The 16,485-nt window shown below is 45.9% G+C and overlaps 1 protein-coding gene across 1 annotated transcript in view; it reads right to left on the bottom strand.

Moving 5' to 3' along the window:
- The window catches only part of CDH13 (cadherin 13), a 1,030,614-nt gene that overhangs the window by 492,669 nt on the left and 521,460 nt on the right, over nt 1-16,485 (bottom strand). The window contains exon 5 of the mRNA XM_019413211.2: nt 3,967-4,119. Coding sequence (XP_019268756.2) covers nt 3,967-4,119 — 153 coding nt within the window. The remainder of the gene's footprint in view (nt 1-3,966; nt 4,120-16,485) is intronic.

The following is a 16,485-nucleotide window of genomic DNA, read 5'->3' as shown; positions in this document are numbered from 1 at the left end:
TACCAGGCGCCACTTTGGGTCAGAGGCTTGGGAAGCCCTTTGGGGGCCGCGGTGGGGGGTGGGCAGGTGGAAGTAGGTCATGGAGAAAGATGGGATTTGGGAAGACATCCATCATCTGGTCATACCTCCGTCCTGGCCCCAGTAAGTGGAGTCCCTGGGAGAGAAGGCTGGGAACTTGCAGATGAGATATGAGACTCTAACTGGGGGTAACATAGGAAGAGGCATTTCTTAGTAGTTAGAAGTGCAGGGCTTTGGACGTGGAGAGAAGCAGATCCGGACCCCAGATTCCACACACATCAGCTCCGAGACCTTGAACAAGTTACTTCACAGTTCTTTGCTTATCTGCAAAATGGTGTTAACGTCTACTTCTGTAGTCTCCTGGGCGAAATGAGTTAAATAAGAGACCATCTATGAAGCGTTTCCTGCAGGATTAGCCATGTATTGTTCCATAAACAGTAGCTTTAATGATGGCACACATTTGGGGGCCCAAGGACCAATTTGTCCCCGGTTATTTCTTATTGTGCAAATCCCGAAGGCTTAGTTCAGAGCGCTTTCCTGTGGGGTGTGGGAAGCAGCAAGTAGCCCTGACCTGCAAGTGAGGAGATTTTAACTAGAGGCTAAACGAAGACACCAACAATGGAGCGATTATAATGGAAATTCATTCACCCACAGGCTCCCTGCTTTGCAAACTTGCCAGAGGGGAAAGGAAAACGTGGAAAGTGGAGCAGAGGATCCAGCTCTTTGAAGAGGTGTGTTTGCTACCAACCACGATGACCCTGGTAAACACGGATGGATCTGATTGTGCTGCTAAGATAGTAAATTATTTCTGAATAGGTGCTTTAAATGGACAGGGATTGCAACATTCCTGTGCCCAAAGTATATTAACGAAAGTAAACCAGTCAATCCAGATACGGAAGAACCTAACACAGGGTGATAGGAAGGAAACAGGACAAAGACCTATCTAAGAGCCGGAGGTGTGGGGGGGGTGGCATTGGTGTGGGGGGTTGGAGAGTGGCTCGGGCCAGCGGAAGCTGGGCTGCTGTAGCCGGTACTCTCCTAAGACCCCGCATTCCCACCAGGCATCAGCATCTCTCCACTGGGCATACACAGCCCTGTGCCAGGGGTAAACCAAGTCAGACAACGAACGAGACACAGCATCCTGGCAGGGACACCTGTCCAATGGTGAGGAGTTTAAAGCAGTTCATCGTGAAACAGAGCCTTGGCGGTAAAATGAAAGCTACATGTGAGGGCAGGGAATCTGGCGTGTCTGGTTTCCCCCCACATACCCCCAACACTGTGGAGGAAGCCCCGCACTCTGTAGGTTCTCGAACGTGTGTAGAAAAAAATGAACTGAACAATTAATCACTATGCTATGAAGTACATTATGAAACTATTAACACAAACTCAAGATCACCCATGGAAAATCGATGCTCGATCTGGGTGGGCGGGGCGACAACACAAAGTCCTTGGAGTTCTCCTTTACCTTCCTCAACATCATTAATCTCTGGCTCATGTGGTAAGATCATACGGTGCTTACTGTGATTCTGGCATTATCCTAAATGCTTGACGCGTATGAACTCAGTTCATCCATTAAAATCCTGCAAGATCAGTATTGTTATCATTCCCATTTTACAGACGAGAACATTGAGGCAGACACCATGCCCAGGTTCCCACAGCTAGTCCATGACGTGATCGGAACGTGGCAAACGTGGCTGTGTGCAAAATTATATGTTTTTAATTGCTATGCAACTATACAGCTTCACTTTTACGAAACATATGAGAAGCTCCAAGCTACTGACCAGGCTCTATTTTACTCACTGATTAACAATTGCTAGTTAGTCACAGCTAGTAATTTTATTTTGTACAGTCCTTAGAGGTGCCAGTACTAGTCTTCTTTCACAGATGAGAATTATAAGATCAGAGAGGGTAAGTGGGTCGTCCAAGATCACTTAGCTCAATAAGTGGCAACGCTGAGACTCGAAAGAATTTGCTACTTCCAAGCTCTTAACTGTTATCACTGTGCTACGAAATTATAAAATGTACTGTATCCTTAGTTTCTTGGGTCTGAAAATTAACGGATATTCCCACGATAGGCATGGGAAGAGCAGAGGACGTGCACTGGTGCTGGTTTACGGTCTGCGCTGGTTTTCCTTTCAGGAGCTGCCGCGTCACCCCCGGTTACTGCTGAGGCCAGTCGGACCCGGGACTTTGTGAGGGTGCCAGTATTCAGTTTCTACAGCAACCAGGTCCCCCCCTAGGTACCCTAAGACACGCTGCTCACCCCTTGGTGGTCTCTGATAGATGGTACCCCTGCAGAGGCTCGCAGCACGTACCCTTTGGCAAAAGCTTCTGAGAAGGGGGTCTGGGAGGCACCTACATCCTCCCCGGATCCCGGGCCCTCGGGCAGACGGGGTTCTACCACCTTCCGTTGTACCACTCTATTTGTCCAGTACTTAGCTTCCTCCAACACCCTCAGACTGTCTCCTCCTCCCTGAACACCCACAGCAATCCAGTAGGGAGGTGAGTGTTACTCACATCTTGTGGATGGGATCCCGAGGACCAGAGCTTTCCTGGTCTTCCCAAGGCCAACGGCTCGTGGTGACAGGGCAGGCCAGACCCAGGGGACCTGTTTCCCACCCAGAGCCCTTACTTCTCAATGCAGTGTCCCTTCTCCCTCTGTCTGCAGAAAAGGAAGAACACGGGTTTTTTGGGGAGAGGCAGTAGTGTTTCTGAAGGGGGATCAGGATATCTGTACGCAGTGTTTTGACCAAGAAAACCAGAGATGCCAAATCTTGTCCTAGAAATCGATCACCACCTTCTGACCCCGAGCCAGGGAAATGCACAGGCTGGGGCAACGATGATGGAAGGCAAACATTGTTGGCTGAACCCTGTTTCCATGGTGCCTGCTCACAGCCCGGTGCGCTGCAACCCAAGGAGGGTTTTCCCAGAAAATGTCTGAGAATTCCAATACGTTCCTCAAAGACTGAGCTTACCACCCTCAGAGGCTTGGGTCTATAACACAGGCTGTGAAAATGGAATTTATGGATGGTGTTGTAGAGAAGGTATGAGGACTGACCTCAAGCCCATATGAGATTCAGGGCTCACCCCAGTATCTGTTTGCCACCGCTTTGGTCTGTGGGTCCCGAATGGGTATCCACTAAAGGATAAAACTATCCTTTTACAAAGGGCCTGCTCTTCTTTTAAAAAAGCAACTTAATTATTTTTAGAAAAATCAGAAAACACAAAGAAAAAGTCAACAACACACAAACACAACGATTAACATTTTGGTTTTTCCTCTATCGCGTTTCTTCACAAATGTACGCCCGTTGTGATGTGTGATTACTCAATCTGCAGCGCGGATTCCATATGTATTTGTGTGTCTGTTTCCATTAAATACCTTGAATTTCTCCCAAATAACTAGAACTTCTTCAAAATATTTAAAATGGCTGTACAAAGCTTCCTTGCAAAGTTGTGCCATAATTTAACCACTACCCCATTGCTGAATAATTAGCAAAACTGTTTCCATTCTAAGCATGATGTCTTGCTCTAACATTATTGCTCAAAAATCTAACTAAATGCTTTCCTATTTCCTAAGGATAGATTTCTAAAAGTACAATGATCACATCCAAAGGTTTACACCTTTTATAGCTATTCATTATCAAGCTGGTTTTTGGAAAGCCCAAGTTGCCATAAAGGTTCTGACCTCCTCTGAGATCCCCCAAGAGCCCTCCTCCTTGGCCTCCAGTACCCAAAGTCTCACACAGGCCTGAGGACTCTGTTGATGAGATAGGGCCCCCACTGTTACCCTGTTGGGGTTCAATGCCACTCGGCTCCCACAGAGACACACTTAAAGCCGCACAGCCCGAGGTCTCATGAAACACACAGAAATAACGAGCTCAGTGGGAAGAAAACAGCCTCAAAAAGCCACATGTCGGCATGCAGGGTGGGCACTTGAGGGGCACTCACTTGATAAGTAGCGATCGTTTCTCTGTCCAAGGTCCTTGTCACAGAGACACTGCCCGTGTTCTCATTGATTCGGAAAATTCCTTTAGGCTCTTGATCCACTCCCTTTCCAGTGAGCCGGAACTTAGACCCTTCCGGTCTGTCACTATCGACTACCTGGGCAGAGACACAGAACGACATTTAAGACGCTGGTTGGAAAACACAGAGAAAGCACGTTTTAAACATACCTTGGTGACCAAGGCACTAATCACAGGTGCCAACACAGAGCAGTCGGATAAAGTTGACTAAAGCAGCATCACCAAAAATAGCATCATCCCTTAACACCTTTCATCCTGAAATGCAAATCTTTGCAGCTTACAGCCAGGGAAGCTTACCAGCATGGGGGTGACATACATCTCGGGATAGATCTAGGAAGGAAATAACTCCAGGAGGTATAAGGTCAGACATTTTTTATTATTTGTAACTCTCAAAAAAGAGATTGATTTTTTTTTTTTTTTTATTGTAAGCAAGACCGAATGGACAATGGGGAAAAAATGAGTGGGCAGTCTTTTAATGGGCAGGCATTGGTCAAGGTTCTAACTCTTTACAGAACTCTGTCATCAACAGCGCCACTCACCCCATTGCTTATAAGGAAGTAGGCACAGTGTTGTAAGCATTTTACGTGCATTTACAAGTTAAAAAAAAAAAAACTCACAACAATGCTGGTGGGGGGGGGACATTATCATTCATACTTAAGGGATGAAACCCCTGAGACACAGGGAGATGTAACTATGGTCACAGCTATGAAAGAGATGAAGAGAGGATTCAAAACCCATCTTCCATTGCTTTAGGGAAATTGCTCTGCAACAATGCCTGTTCTGAATTTAAGAGAACCCCCTACAGGTTGTCAGCCTTGATTTGACATTTGAAGATAATTCAGATGATAGAGATTGATGGAGTAAGATAGTTCTAGACAGAGGGAACCGCACAGACACAGGCAGCAGGCAGACGAGAGGGAGCCTACAAAATTCCAGAAACTGGGAGTTATTCGTGGGGTTTGAGTGAGGTTCAGGGGTAATTAGGAGCCAAATTTAATTCGTTTTTTTTTTTTTTTAATAGCGTTTGAAGATACTCACAGATTTTCATTTCAATAGCGTTTGAAGATTCCCAACTAAAGAGAGAATTATTATTTGCATAAATTGGTTCTAGAGTTTGCCCAATTATTCATCTGTATTTAATGTCACTTTATCATCTATATCTGTGAACAAGAATTCGATGGTAACCATGTTTTTCGGTCTGACAATTTAAAGGTCAGAAACAAACATGCAGAACAGTTAAATGAAAGCTATACCGATCCAGCTGTAACCAATTTACAAGTGAACAGGCACCTGGGGAACACTGTTGGAACACTGTCACCTGTACCTGGAGGGTTTCGGTGGCTAGAACAGGAAAGGTGCCTTCAGGTGGAGTCAGTCTCCCTCAGAGGCTGGTCATGGCTGGGGCCCCCTAGCCTGCAATTCCGGCGGCCGCCACCAGGTGGCAGTGGTGCCTAAGGCAGCGTGACCCTTCTACCCAGGTTCCTCTGCCGTGCCCAGTTGAGTCAGAGACCGACAGTTCCACAGAGCAAGTTTTTTCTTTTTTTCTGATTGAAAATTTTACTTAAATACATTGAGAGTTTTGATTAAACACCAATTATCTCTGTTTGCTTTTTTAAGATTAACATAAAATGTCATCTAAAGCAAGATTTAAACTAAGGCATGTGATATCTTCTGAGGAAACGGATTTTTAATCGCTGCTTGACTTGATTTAATCCAACTGATGTTCTCCCCCCTGACCCACTCCCCACTGCTTGGGAGCTCATGAGGTCATCAGCCTCCGCATATTGGGCTCACCCCTGGATCCCAGTGCCCAGCACAGTGCCTGGCATATGGCAGGAAACAGTGCCAGTATCTGCTGAATAAAAAACACCACCATTCAGACAAACCCATGTCCCAGTCCTAGCTTGGTCAAAGGCCAGCTGTGTGACCTTGAACATGGCCTTCTTGGCTCTTGATTTCCTTATCTGTAAAATGAAGAGAACACCCCTTATTTCTCAGGGCTGTGAGGGTTTAATGAGATATTGTGTGCAAAGTGTACTTCCTGGTGAACAGAAGGGGCTCAATGAACTGTAGCTAATGATACCCATGCTCAGGGTAATAATCGTAACAAAATCGCGCCATCATGGTTATTGGGTAAGACTGAGACTTTCAGGCATAAAAAAACATCTTAGCCATAACATTAAAAAAAAAAAAAATCCCTAAAAGGGGCTTGTGGGTGGCTCAGCTGGCTAGGTGTCTGACTTCAGCTTGGGTCATGATCTCACAGTTTGTAGGTTTGAGACCCGTGTTGGGCTCTGTGCTGACAGCTCGGAGCCTGAAGACTGCTTCGGATTCTGTGTCTCCCCCTCTCTCTGACCCTCTCCCACTTGTACTCTGTGTTTCTCCATCTCTCAAAAATGAATGAATGTTAAAAAAATTTTTTTAAATCCCTAAGAGAACACATTTCCTTTGATTTTTATTTATTTTTAAAATGTGTATTTGTTTTTATTTTGAGAGAGAGAGAGAGAGAGAGAGAGAGAGAGAGAGAGAGAGAGAGAACCAGTGGGGGAGGGGCAGAGTGAGAAGAGAAAATCCTAAGCAGGCTCCACACCGTCAGCACAGAAACTGATGTGGGGCTCGGTCCCATGAACAGTGAGATCATGATCTGAGCTGAACCCAAGAGTCAGACGCTTAAACAATTGAGTGGTGAGGCACCCAGGCGCCTCAGACACATCTGTGTTTTGGGAAGAGAAGTGCTCTGGAGACAATCTCACTGTGGGAAGGGGCAGCCACACAAAATCTGCTCTGTGTTGTCACCTCCCTCCCTCCGTCCCCCCTTAACCACTTTGGCCCAACTGTGAATTAAAGCCTCTTCCTCTCACTCCCCTGAGCACACCCAAGGCATGCAGGTCGCCTCCAAGGCCGTGCTGAGCAGAGACATAATGTGACAGGAGCCCTACACGAGCTGTTGTGCTGTCCTGCTCCCAGCAGTGGACAGGAGTAGACTTCTGACCACGTCTGGGCCCCAGACAAGGCCTGCTGGGGAAGTTTTCCATGCTCTGACCTCCTTTCCAGACACTTCCCCAGTCAGAGAGCTCTGGGAGCACAGTGATCCAGACCTTCTGGAAGGTCCTGAAGGCTCTCTTGGGTCAACTATGGCCACTCCCCCTCCCTTTTCTCCATTTCTCCACCTACTGCTCAACACTGAATTCTGGACTCCCCCCAGGGCCACCTTTTTTCTGAGGTTGGGTCTGGCTAAGTTCCTTGCTCTTGGGGAGCTTGAGTCACTTGACCTCACAGAAGCAGCATCTTGGCTGCTGGATTTAAATGACTTCTTCCCCCAGGAGGAGGAAGTCCCGTGTGAACACCTCTGCTTTGTGCTGCCAATCCTCTCTATTTGTATCTTGAAAGGACTAGATTTAAAAAAAAAAATTTTTTTTTAATGTTTATTCATTTTTGAGAGAGAGAGAGAGAGAGAGAGAGAGAGAGAGATGGCATGAGCAGGGTAGGTGCAGAGAGAGAGGGAGGCACAGAATCTGAAGCAGGCTCCAGGCTCTGAGCTGCCAGCACAGAGCCCGACGCGGGGCTGGAACTCGCGAACTGTGAGATCACGACCTGAGCGGATGTCGGACGCTTAACCGGCCGAGCCACCCAGGAGACCCTAAAGGCCTAGCTTTTAACATATATATTGAATCTGCCTGCTGGTCCTCAGAACTGCGTCCACTTTGAAGGAGTGCCCACAGCCACACCAAGTATGGTGCCCCCAGACTAATGAGCATTATGGGGCCACCAGCCCAGGGACATGAAGGGCATCATGCTCCATAGAACCATGGTCTCAAGATATGGTTCCCTGGACCAGCAGGGGCATGGACTCCTTCGGAATTCGACTTCTCAGGCCCCACCCAGAGGCCTGGATCAGGAAGCCTCGGGGTGGGGTCCGGCGTTGTGGGCTTTGTCGAGCCCCTGCCAATTCCCATGAGCATCCCCCCGTTTGACAAGCCCCATCTATACTCATTAGAACTGGTTTCCCCTGCTACCGTTCAGAGGCCGAAAGAAGGCTGGGTCGTCTTGCTACTCCCCTCTAGACCGATTTTAAACCTACAGCACTGTTGTGAACTATTTTTTAAAAAAACCTCTTCTCTAGGATGTCGTGGAACAGAATTGCTGGTTCCCGAGACTGACATCTCTACCTGCATCGGAACACCCCAGGGCGGAGACCTTGGAGAGGAAGGCGTGGGGTGGAGCTCGGGTCCCAGCGAGAAGCCACGAGTCTGGGTCTTTAGGTGGGACTTCAGAGGGACCCCAGCCCACTCCAGCCTCACTGATCTGGGGAGATAGACGTGTGCAGTGGCCACAAACCCACGGAGGGCCCCCCCCCTTCCCGCCATACCTCGAAGCTGGTTCATGGTAGTCCAATGGGTTTCCAGATGAGCTTTATTACACTATGTAAAGTCCCGAAAACTGCCCAGGGCCGTCCCGGCTGCGGGGGGGGGGGGGGGGGGGGGGGGCCCGGGCGGTGGTCCTTCTGTTTCTGTTGTTTAATGTGATGGGATATAAGAAATCCAGGGCACTCCTCCTGGTCAGAACAAATCCTGCCCCGAGTCTCTGCTCAGCAACAGTTGTTAACATCCATTATACCACATAGCAAGGCTTCACAATTAGCTGGTCTTTCCTATTACTCTTTGCAATTCAACACTTCTTTTCACAGTGGGATTTCTCTCTCTCTCTGTCTCTCTCTCTCCCTGCCTTACTTGCCCTCAGAGTTTGAATGGGAAAAAACGATAGCTCATGATGAGACCGAACTTGGGCTCCGGGTGCTGACCCCCGGGAAGGGCGTGTGAATAGCACTCGGGCATCTTGCAGCAAAGCTGGGGAAAGTGACTTCCCAGGGAGCCATGGGGTGGCCAGCACGCAGGCCTTATCGGTGGCAGAGCACAGCGGGGACCGGAGTCCTCTGCACCAGAGAGGGACAAGAAATATGGAGGCCTGGAGCACGCAGTGATAGGTGGATCTGAATTGCAAAAGGACGTTCACGCTGCATACTTCTTAGGGCTGTGGCCCCGCGATGGACAGAGCAAGGCCCTCTGTTGAATCCCCCAGCCTCTGTCCTCTGTTCTAACCTCTGTCCTCTACTTCCAGCATCAGGTTGAGTGCGGTTTTAAGGTCTTCTTCTATGAATTTATACACATATATGCATTCATAGAATATACAGCAGTTTCAAAATTTTTTACTGAAGTTAGATCATTCTGTATAAATTATTCCACATTTTCCCCCCTATTCAGTGTGGCTGAGATGCATTAAAAAAGTTCATATATAAACTGTTTTGGGGGGATGATTTTACATTTACAGAAACGTTTCGAAGATGATATGGACTTCCCGTATACCTTTCACCTAGTTTCCCCAAATGTTAACATCTTCTGTAACCATGGTCACAACTGAGAAGTTAACAGTGACACATGGCTCTTAGCGAACTAAGCTCCAGATTCTGCGTGTTCAGATTTCACTAGTCTTTCTGCTTCTAGCCTTTTTCTGATCCAAAATCCAATCCAGAGCCCCACATAGCCTTCTGTCCATGTGGTTTTTAGTCGTCCATCCTGGTGCATCTGTGTGGGTTCGGACTTTTCCTTAATTGTACTGACATCAGTGTTTTTCCCCTTTGGAAAATGTATTCAATATAGAAACAGGACAGTCACCAGGCTTTGTACACCCTATTTGCCATAAGAGCTTCTGGCCCCGATATCGGGTGTCTATACTCTAACTCAGACCTCCACTAAAGACTTTTGGTTGTTTTGTCCTCAGGGCCTAGAATGGCACATAGGACAATAAATATTTGCGTGCCGAGTAAGTAAGTAAGTAAGTAAGTAAATAAATAAATGTGATAGTAGTCTTCTCACTGGCTTCCATGTTTCTGATTTCTCTTTTCTCATCTATTCTTTTTAAAAATTTTAATGTTTGTTTTTGAGAGAGAGAGAGAGAGAGAGAGAGAGAGAGAGAGACAGAGTGCAAATGGGAGAGGGGCAGAGAGAGGGAGACAGAATCTGAAGCAGGCTCCAGGTTCTGAGCTGTCAGCACAGAGCCTGACACAGGGTTTGAACCCACAAACCTTGAGATCATGACCTAAGCTGAAGTTGGATGCTTAATCAACTGAGCCACCCTGGGGCCTCTCTCACCTCCTGTTCTAATTGCAACCAGAATGGTCATTCTAAAATGCATATACAGGGGTGCCTGGGTGGCTCAGTCGGTTAAGCGTCCGACTTCAGCTCAGGTCACGATCTCGCGGTCTGTGAGTTCGAGCCCCGCGTCGGGCTCTGGGCTGATGGCTCAGAGCCTGGAGCCTGCTTCCGATTCTGTGTCTCCCTCTCTCTCTGCCCCTCCCCCGTTCATGCTCTGTCTCTCTCTGTCTCAAAAATAAATAAAAAAAAAAGTTAAAAAAATTTAAAAAAAAAATAAAATAAAATGCATATATACCTAACCACCACGAGATTCCCAGGCTAGAAATTGTCATGGCTCCCTACTGCCCCCAGGGTCTATTCCCAGGGGCCTTCCTGATGGGTCTCCACCTGCTTCTACAATTCTAACTTCGGCCACAACCAACCACAGGCATTCTGAACTTAGCTCACATTCTCTGGACCTAGGTCAGCTGGATGCCCGTCCCCAAGCCTGTCTGCTGGAGACCCCTCCTTGTCTTCCTGGACTCAGCACCAGGGACTGCCCACTTACTGACATTTCTCTTCCCCCTCTCTGCCCTGTTCCGTGAGGAATGAACCTCGTCCTCTGAGCGTAGCCCTGCTCCCTGGCGAGATCTATTCTAGCACAGAGAGCAGATGGCCTCTTTGTTGTTGTTGGTGACTGTCCTTGGGCTATTTATTTCTTATTCTCTTTAAGATTTCTTGGGCCAGGAACAGAGAAGATACTTGATGAAAGCTTTGAGTGAAGAAGTGAAACTTGTTTTGCATGTTTTTATGTGATCACAAAATGCTCATAAACCCCAATCCACATATTGAAAATAAAAATAAGGTCTGTTGTACCAACCTTGTAAAAAAATGTGGGGGCGCCTGGGTGTCTCAGTTAAGCATCTGACTTTGGCTCAGGGCATGATCTCATGGGTCATGGGTTCGAGCCCCACGTCGGGCTCTGTGCTGACAGCTCGGAGCCTGGAGCCTGCTTCAGATTCTGTGTCTCCCTCTCTCTGCCCCTCCCTCACTTGCGCTCTGCCTGTGTCTCTCTCTCTCTCAAAAATAAACATTAAAATAATTTTTTAAAAATGTGGTCACTTTACCTGTGGGGCATCAATGCCTTTTCATTTTTCTTTTTACAAATTCCCAAAGTTACTTCCCAGGAAGTAGTAATGCCCAGGAGTTGGGAAGGGACTTCCAACCCTCCCCATCCCAATAATCTCCTGAGGTCCACTTGTGGGGGACTCTCTGATTAGACATTGTGCCTGTTGACAAAGCAGTGTCAAGATGAATACTTTGGCACTTCTTCCCTGTCACATCCAACAAAATCGATGCCTCGGATCCTCCGCTATTTAGAAAATCTGGAGATATTTCTTTTCAAAGGAGAGAAGACTACGCCTACACACACACACAGACACACACAGACACACACACACACACACACACACACACACACACTATGATCAAAAGGCTGAAAACTCAGAAAATAATTAACCCACTCCCCCGCCAGAATCACCAAAGAGGATAAATCACATGTCAACAGTATAGGTCTTTGGAAGATGGAGACAGAGGTGTACTTTTTTCCTTCACTCTTAGAATATTTTTGGTTTCAGGCAATGAGGCTATATTACTTATACAGTCAAAATACCACTTTTTTAAACATGTAAGAGGAATTATTGGAGCTTGCGAATTTTGAATTCATGCGAATACATGCGAATTGAATTTGAATTCAATTGAATTCATTGAAACATTTGAATTCATTGCGAATTTTGAATACATGTGAATTTTGAAGATGTCTAGTCCATGTTAAATAGTCGGGAAAAAAACCCATTTACTGCCTTCTATAGTTATTAGAAGGCATTTGCTTTATCATTAGATCCATTCCCTAAGGTGATCTGTAAGCACTAATTAATTCCCAGCTGTGGTTTAGTCCTTGACATGCCTTTGAACTCGGCAGTTTGGCTGTCTGGGCAGCTGTTGGATCCATGCCCTTGCCCCACCCTCGAGTTGCTCAGCTACTTGCAGACACTAGGTCATAAATTAGAACTGGGAAAAACCCAGGGCCAGGAGCCCCAATCCCGTGGTGCAGAAACACTGGGCCAGCGCCCTGACAATCCACGGAAGGATGACGAGAGCCAGAGACCCACCGTCTAATCCCGTGGTTCTCATCCTACCTGGGGCTGGCTCTGTTCAGCACCAAGTTCCAAGGGTTCCCATGGTGCCTTGGGGGTCACCGAGGTTGAGGGCAGGCTGGTGCCCTTGGAAAGAAGCACAGATGAGGGGACGTCTCAATTCACTATGATTCCTCTTCTAGTAACACCATCATCACACTACTTTGGTTTCTCTTCTTTTATAACAAAGACATTTATGCCTGACTACAGCTTATGCTGAGTTCTGTAGCATTCAATGTTAATTTGTGAGTGGTTTCTTTTTTTACCTTATTTTCTGATAGTTTACACTTTTTTTTTGAGAGAGAGAGAGAGAGAGAGAGAGGGGCAGAGAGAGGGAGAGGGAGACACAGAATCTGAAGCAAGCTCCAGGCTCTGAGTTATCAGCACAGAGCTCAACGTGGGGCTCGAACTCATGGACTGCAAGATCATGACCTGAGCCGAAGTCAGATGTTTGACTGAGCCACCCAGGTGCCCCTAGGCTTTTTTGCATATATTCTCTAGGCTGTAGAATTTTTTATGAGAGTATTTCTTAATTTATGAGTATTTACACTATTTTAATCATTTATTTCCAACTTACATAATAATGTGGCTTAGGAAATTTCGACTTTTGAGGTTTTAAAAAAAATTTAATCTTTAAAAAAAATTTTTTTTTAATGTTCATTTTAGAGACAGAGGGAATGCATACAAGTGGGGGGAGGGGCAGAGAGAGAGGGAGACACAGGATCCGAAGGAGGCTCCAGGCTCTGAGCTGTCAGCACAGAGCCCAGTGAGGGGCTCGAACCCACAAACTGTGAGATCATGACCTGAGCTGAAGTCTAACACTTAACCAACTGAGCCACCCAGGTGCCCCTTAAAAAAATGTTGTTAGTGGCTGAGTACGATAACATCTTTACTAAATGATCCATTGACACACAGAAGGGATAAGTATTCTACAGCATTATTCATAATAGCAAGATATGGAAACAACACAAGTGTCCAACAATGGATGAATGGATAAAATGTGGTGTATCCATGAAATGGAATATTACTCAGCCTTGAAAAGGAAGGGAATTCTGACACATGCTGTGATATGGATGAAACTTGAGGACATGCTAAGTGAAATAAGCCAGTCACAAAAGGACAGATGTAGGATTCCACGTATCTAAATTCCTAAGTGGCACAATGCTGTTCTCACTGTAGGAGCTCAGTTTCTGTTTGTTAAAAATATACACCAAACTCTTACCACCTCTCACTCAGCCTCATGGTCAGTTTCTCTTCCATGACTTTTTGTTTTCTTAATTTTTAATGTTTATTTATTTTTGAGAGAAAGAGAGTCAGAGCATTCGTGGGGGAGGGGCAGAGAGAGAGGGAGACACAGAATCCAAAGCAGGCTCCAGGCCCTGAGCTGTCAGCACAGAGCCCGACACAAGGCTCGACATCATGAACCCTGAGATCTTGACCTCAAAGTCCTACACTTAATCAACGGAGCCACCCAGGCGCCCCACTTCCATGACTTTTCCTTCCTCTAATACACTATCTCTCTACACCTCCTTTTTTTCCATTCAAAGCGTTTATTGACCATTTATGAGTCCCAGAGTGTTTGTAGACCTCCACGGGCTCTCAGTTCTATGCATTCTTTGAAGTCTAGATCATGCAAGAGCACAGATGTGCTGAAAGATGCCACAGAAGATCAGAGAAAGAGGGTCATTTTGGATCCTTCAGGCATTGTGCCTTGCTTGTCTGGACCCAAAGTTCATTCATTGCCCATTAGTATCACACTTTTTTTTAAAATTTTTTTTAACATTTATTTATTTTTGAGACAGAGAGAGACAGAGCATGAACAGGGGAGGGGTAGAGAGAGAGGGAGACACAGAATCTGAAACAGGCTCCAGGCTCTGAGCTGTCAGCACAGAGCCCGACGCGGGGCTCGAACTCACGGACCGTGAGATCATGACCTGAGCCGAAGTCAGACACTTAACCAACCAAGCCACCCAGGCGCCCCAGTATCACACTTTTGGACCCCTTTGTGTCCAAGAGAATAACTGGGATCCTTAGATGTCACTTCCTGAATTTCTGGTTTCTTAATGCAGGCTGTGAGTTATACTCCCTTTCTCATTGGGTCCCTTCAAAATGTCTTCCTTGACCTTGACTCTTCTTATTCTACAATCAAGATGGTCCCTGAAATTTCTGGTAAAAACTCCACATCTTCTATACTTGCTGTCTAATCTATTTATGACTCAGATGTATGATAGTAGGAAGTGGTCATTGAAGCTGTGTCTAAATACTCTGTCTCCTCTCCTTCTGGGCACATAGTAGGAGTCTATTTCCCCGATACATGACATTGCTTTTGGTGATGTGACTTGCTTTGGCTAATAAAGTGTGACTGAAAGTGCTATGTGTCACTTCAGCTAATTCTAGGCAAAAGCTTTAAGAGTTATGATATGCTTATCCATGTTGATTTTGCCTTCTCCAGGTGACCAGCAATTTCCAGATAATAGTGACTTCATCAACCTAGATCTCAGGGAAAGAATGATAACGAGGAGGAGCAGAGCCCACACCTAACCCTCAGTGGACATGGAGGTTAGTTAAGCCTCTGTTACTTTGATCAACTGAAATTAGGATTTGCTTATCACCGCAGCAGAGCCTGCCTATCCTGACTAGTGCACAGAGGGTTTAAAAGCACAGGCTGGAAAGACAGGTAAAAATATGTCTGCATCCCAGCTCAGAGCTCACAAGCAACATGAATTTTGTAAGCAGTGTGGCCTCTCTGAGCCTCATTCCCATTCTCTGCAAAATGGGGGAAATAATGTCTCTCCCAAAAGGATTATGGCAAGTAAATGATCCGAGAGATATGCAATGCATAAATACATAAAATATTCAATAATGTAAGGTCGTTGTTCTTTTTATAACTATTAAATGGTGATGATGATGGTGATGATGAAGAAGAAGGGGAGGAGAATGACAGTTTGTGTTCATTGAACACAAACTCTTTGCCACACTTTATTCTAAACATTTTACATACAGTAGTTTATTTAATCCTTACAACAACTCAGTGGAATAGGTATTTATAGTAATCTTCACTTTATGGAGGAAGAAACTGAGTCCCACAAACCTTGGCAAAGTTAGCTAGGGAATAACTTCGGATTTGAATCCAAGTATCCAGAACCCATGGTTTTAGGCTCGACTCCATATGGCCAACTAATGGATGTGTGCTGGCTTGAGTGGGAGCAGCCCAGAAATAGAATCAACAAAGATTCAGAGCCTGGCGCTGTTGACAGTGCTCAGGTCTGGCCTCCTCGTGACATGCCCCCCTTCCCCCCCCCCCCCCCCCCCCATGAAGGCTGAGAGCAGAGATGTTCATCTCAGGCCTTATGCCAGCGACAGAGCCAACATCAGGGACTTTCAAGTCTCCATTCCCAGATTTATACGTATCCAATGGGTCACCCATTCTCTACATACATCAAATTCCTGGCAGGAATATCTTTACCTGCTCACACCCTCTTAGCTTTGTCATAGTCATGGCATAATGTGGAGGTTTCTGCATGCATTCTGCCATCTAAAAGGATAATAAATTAATCATGCCCCTTGGGCACTGTTGAAACATACACACTTAATCTCTTACCAACTTTCCCTCGCCATTGCTCTGCTCCTCTCCTTTCCATCAGTTCAGATTTTTACAGTTCCCAAAGAAATATTAAACCAAATATTTATGCACTCATCTGAACCACAGTTCAGAGAAAGCAATGTAACAAAATCAGCATTATGAACCTGGAGCGATTCCCGTTTGGAAGTAATAAACACGAACAATTGAACAATTTCTCCCTGGAAATGCATGTTGGCTGCCCTTTTGCCAAGAGTTTCAATACTTATTCTTATTATTCTTATAATTCAGGACAAATTTTAATGTTAAGTCTGATGCTTGGAAACACAAGCAGTGTCAAATATAAATAAAATTTCAATCATTTTCAATTGAAAGCCTGGCATTCTATTCTGCCTCACATGCACCTTGGTTACAAGGACCTGTGCATGCCTTCGAAGTTCCTCATTCCCTGAAGCAGTAACTATCTCTCACAATTGGGTCACATATGATTGAAATCTTTCTGGGAAAGATTTCACTTTCAGAGAAAATTCAGGCTCCTT

The sequence above is a fragment of the Panthera pardus genome, unplaced genomic scaffold (genome assembly GCF_024362965.1).
Source record: "Panthera pardus isolate Hobbes unplaced genomic scaffold, ASM2436296v1 HiC_scaffold_19, whole genome shotgun sequence".
In the NCBI taxonomy this organism is placed as follows: Eukaryota; Metazoa; Chordata; class Mammalia; order Carnivora; family Felidae; genus Panthera; species Panthera pardus.
This window is presented reverse-complemented; position numbering and strand designations above follow the sequence as displayed.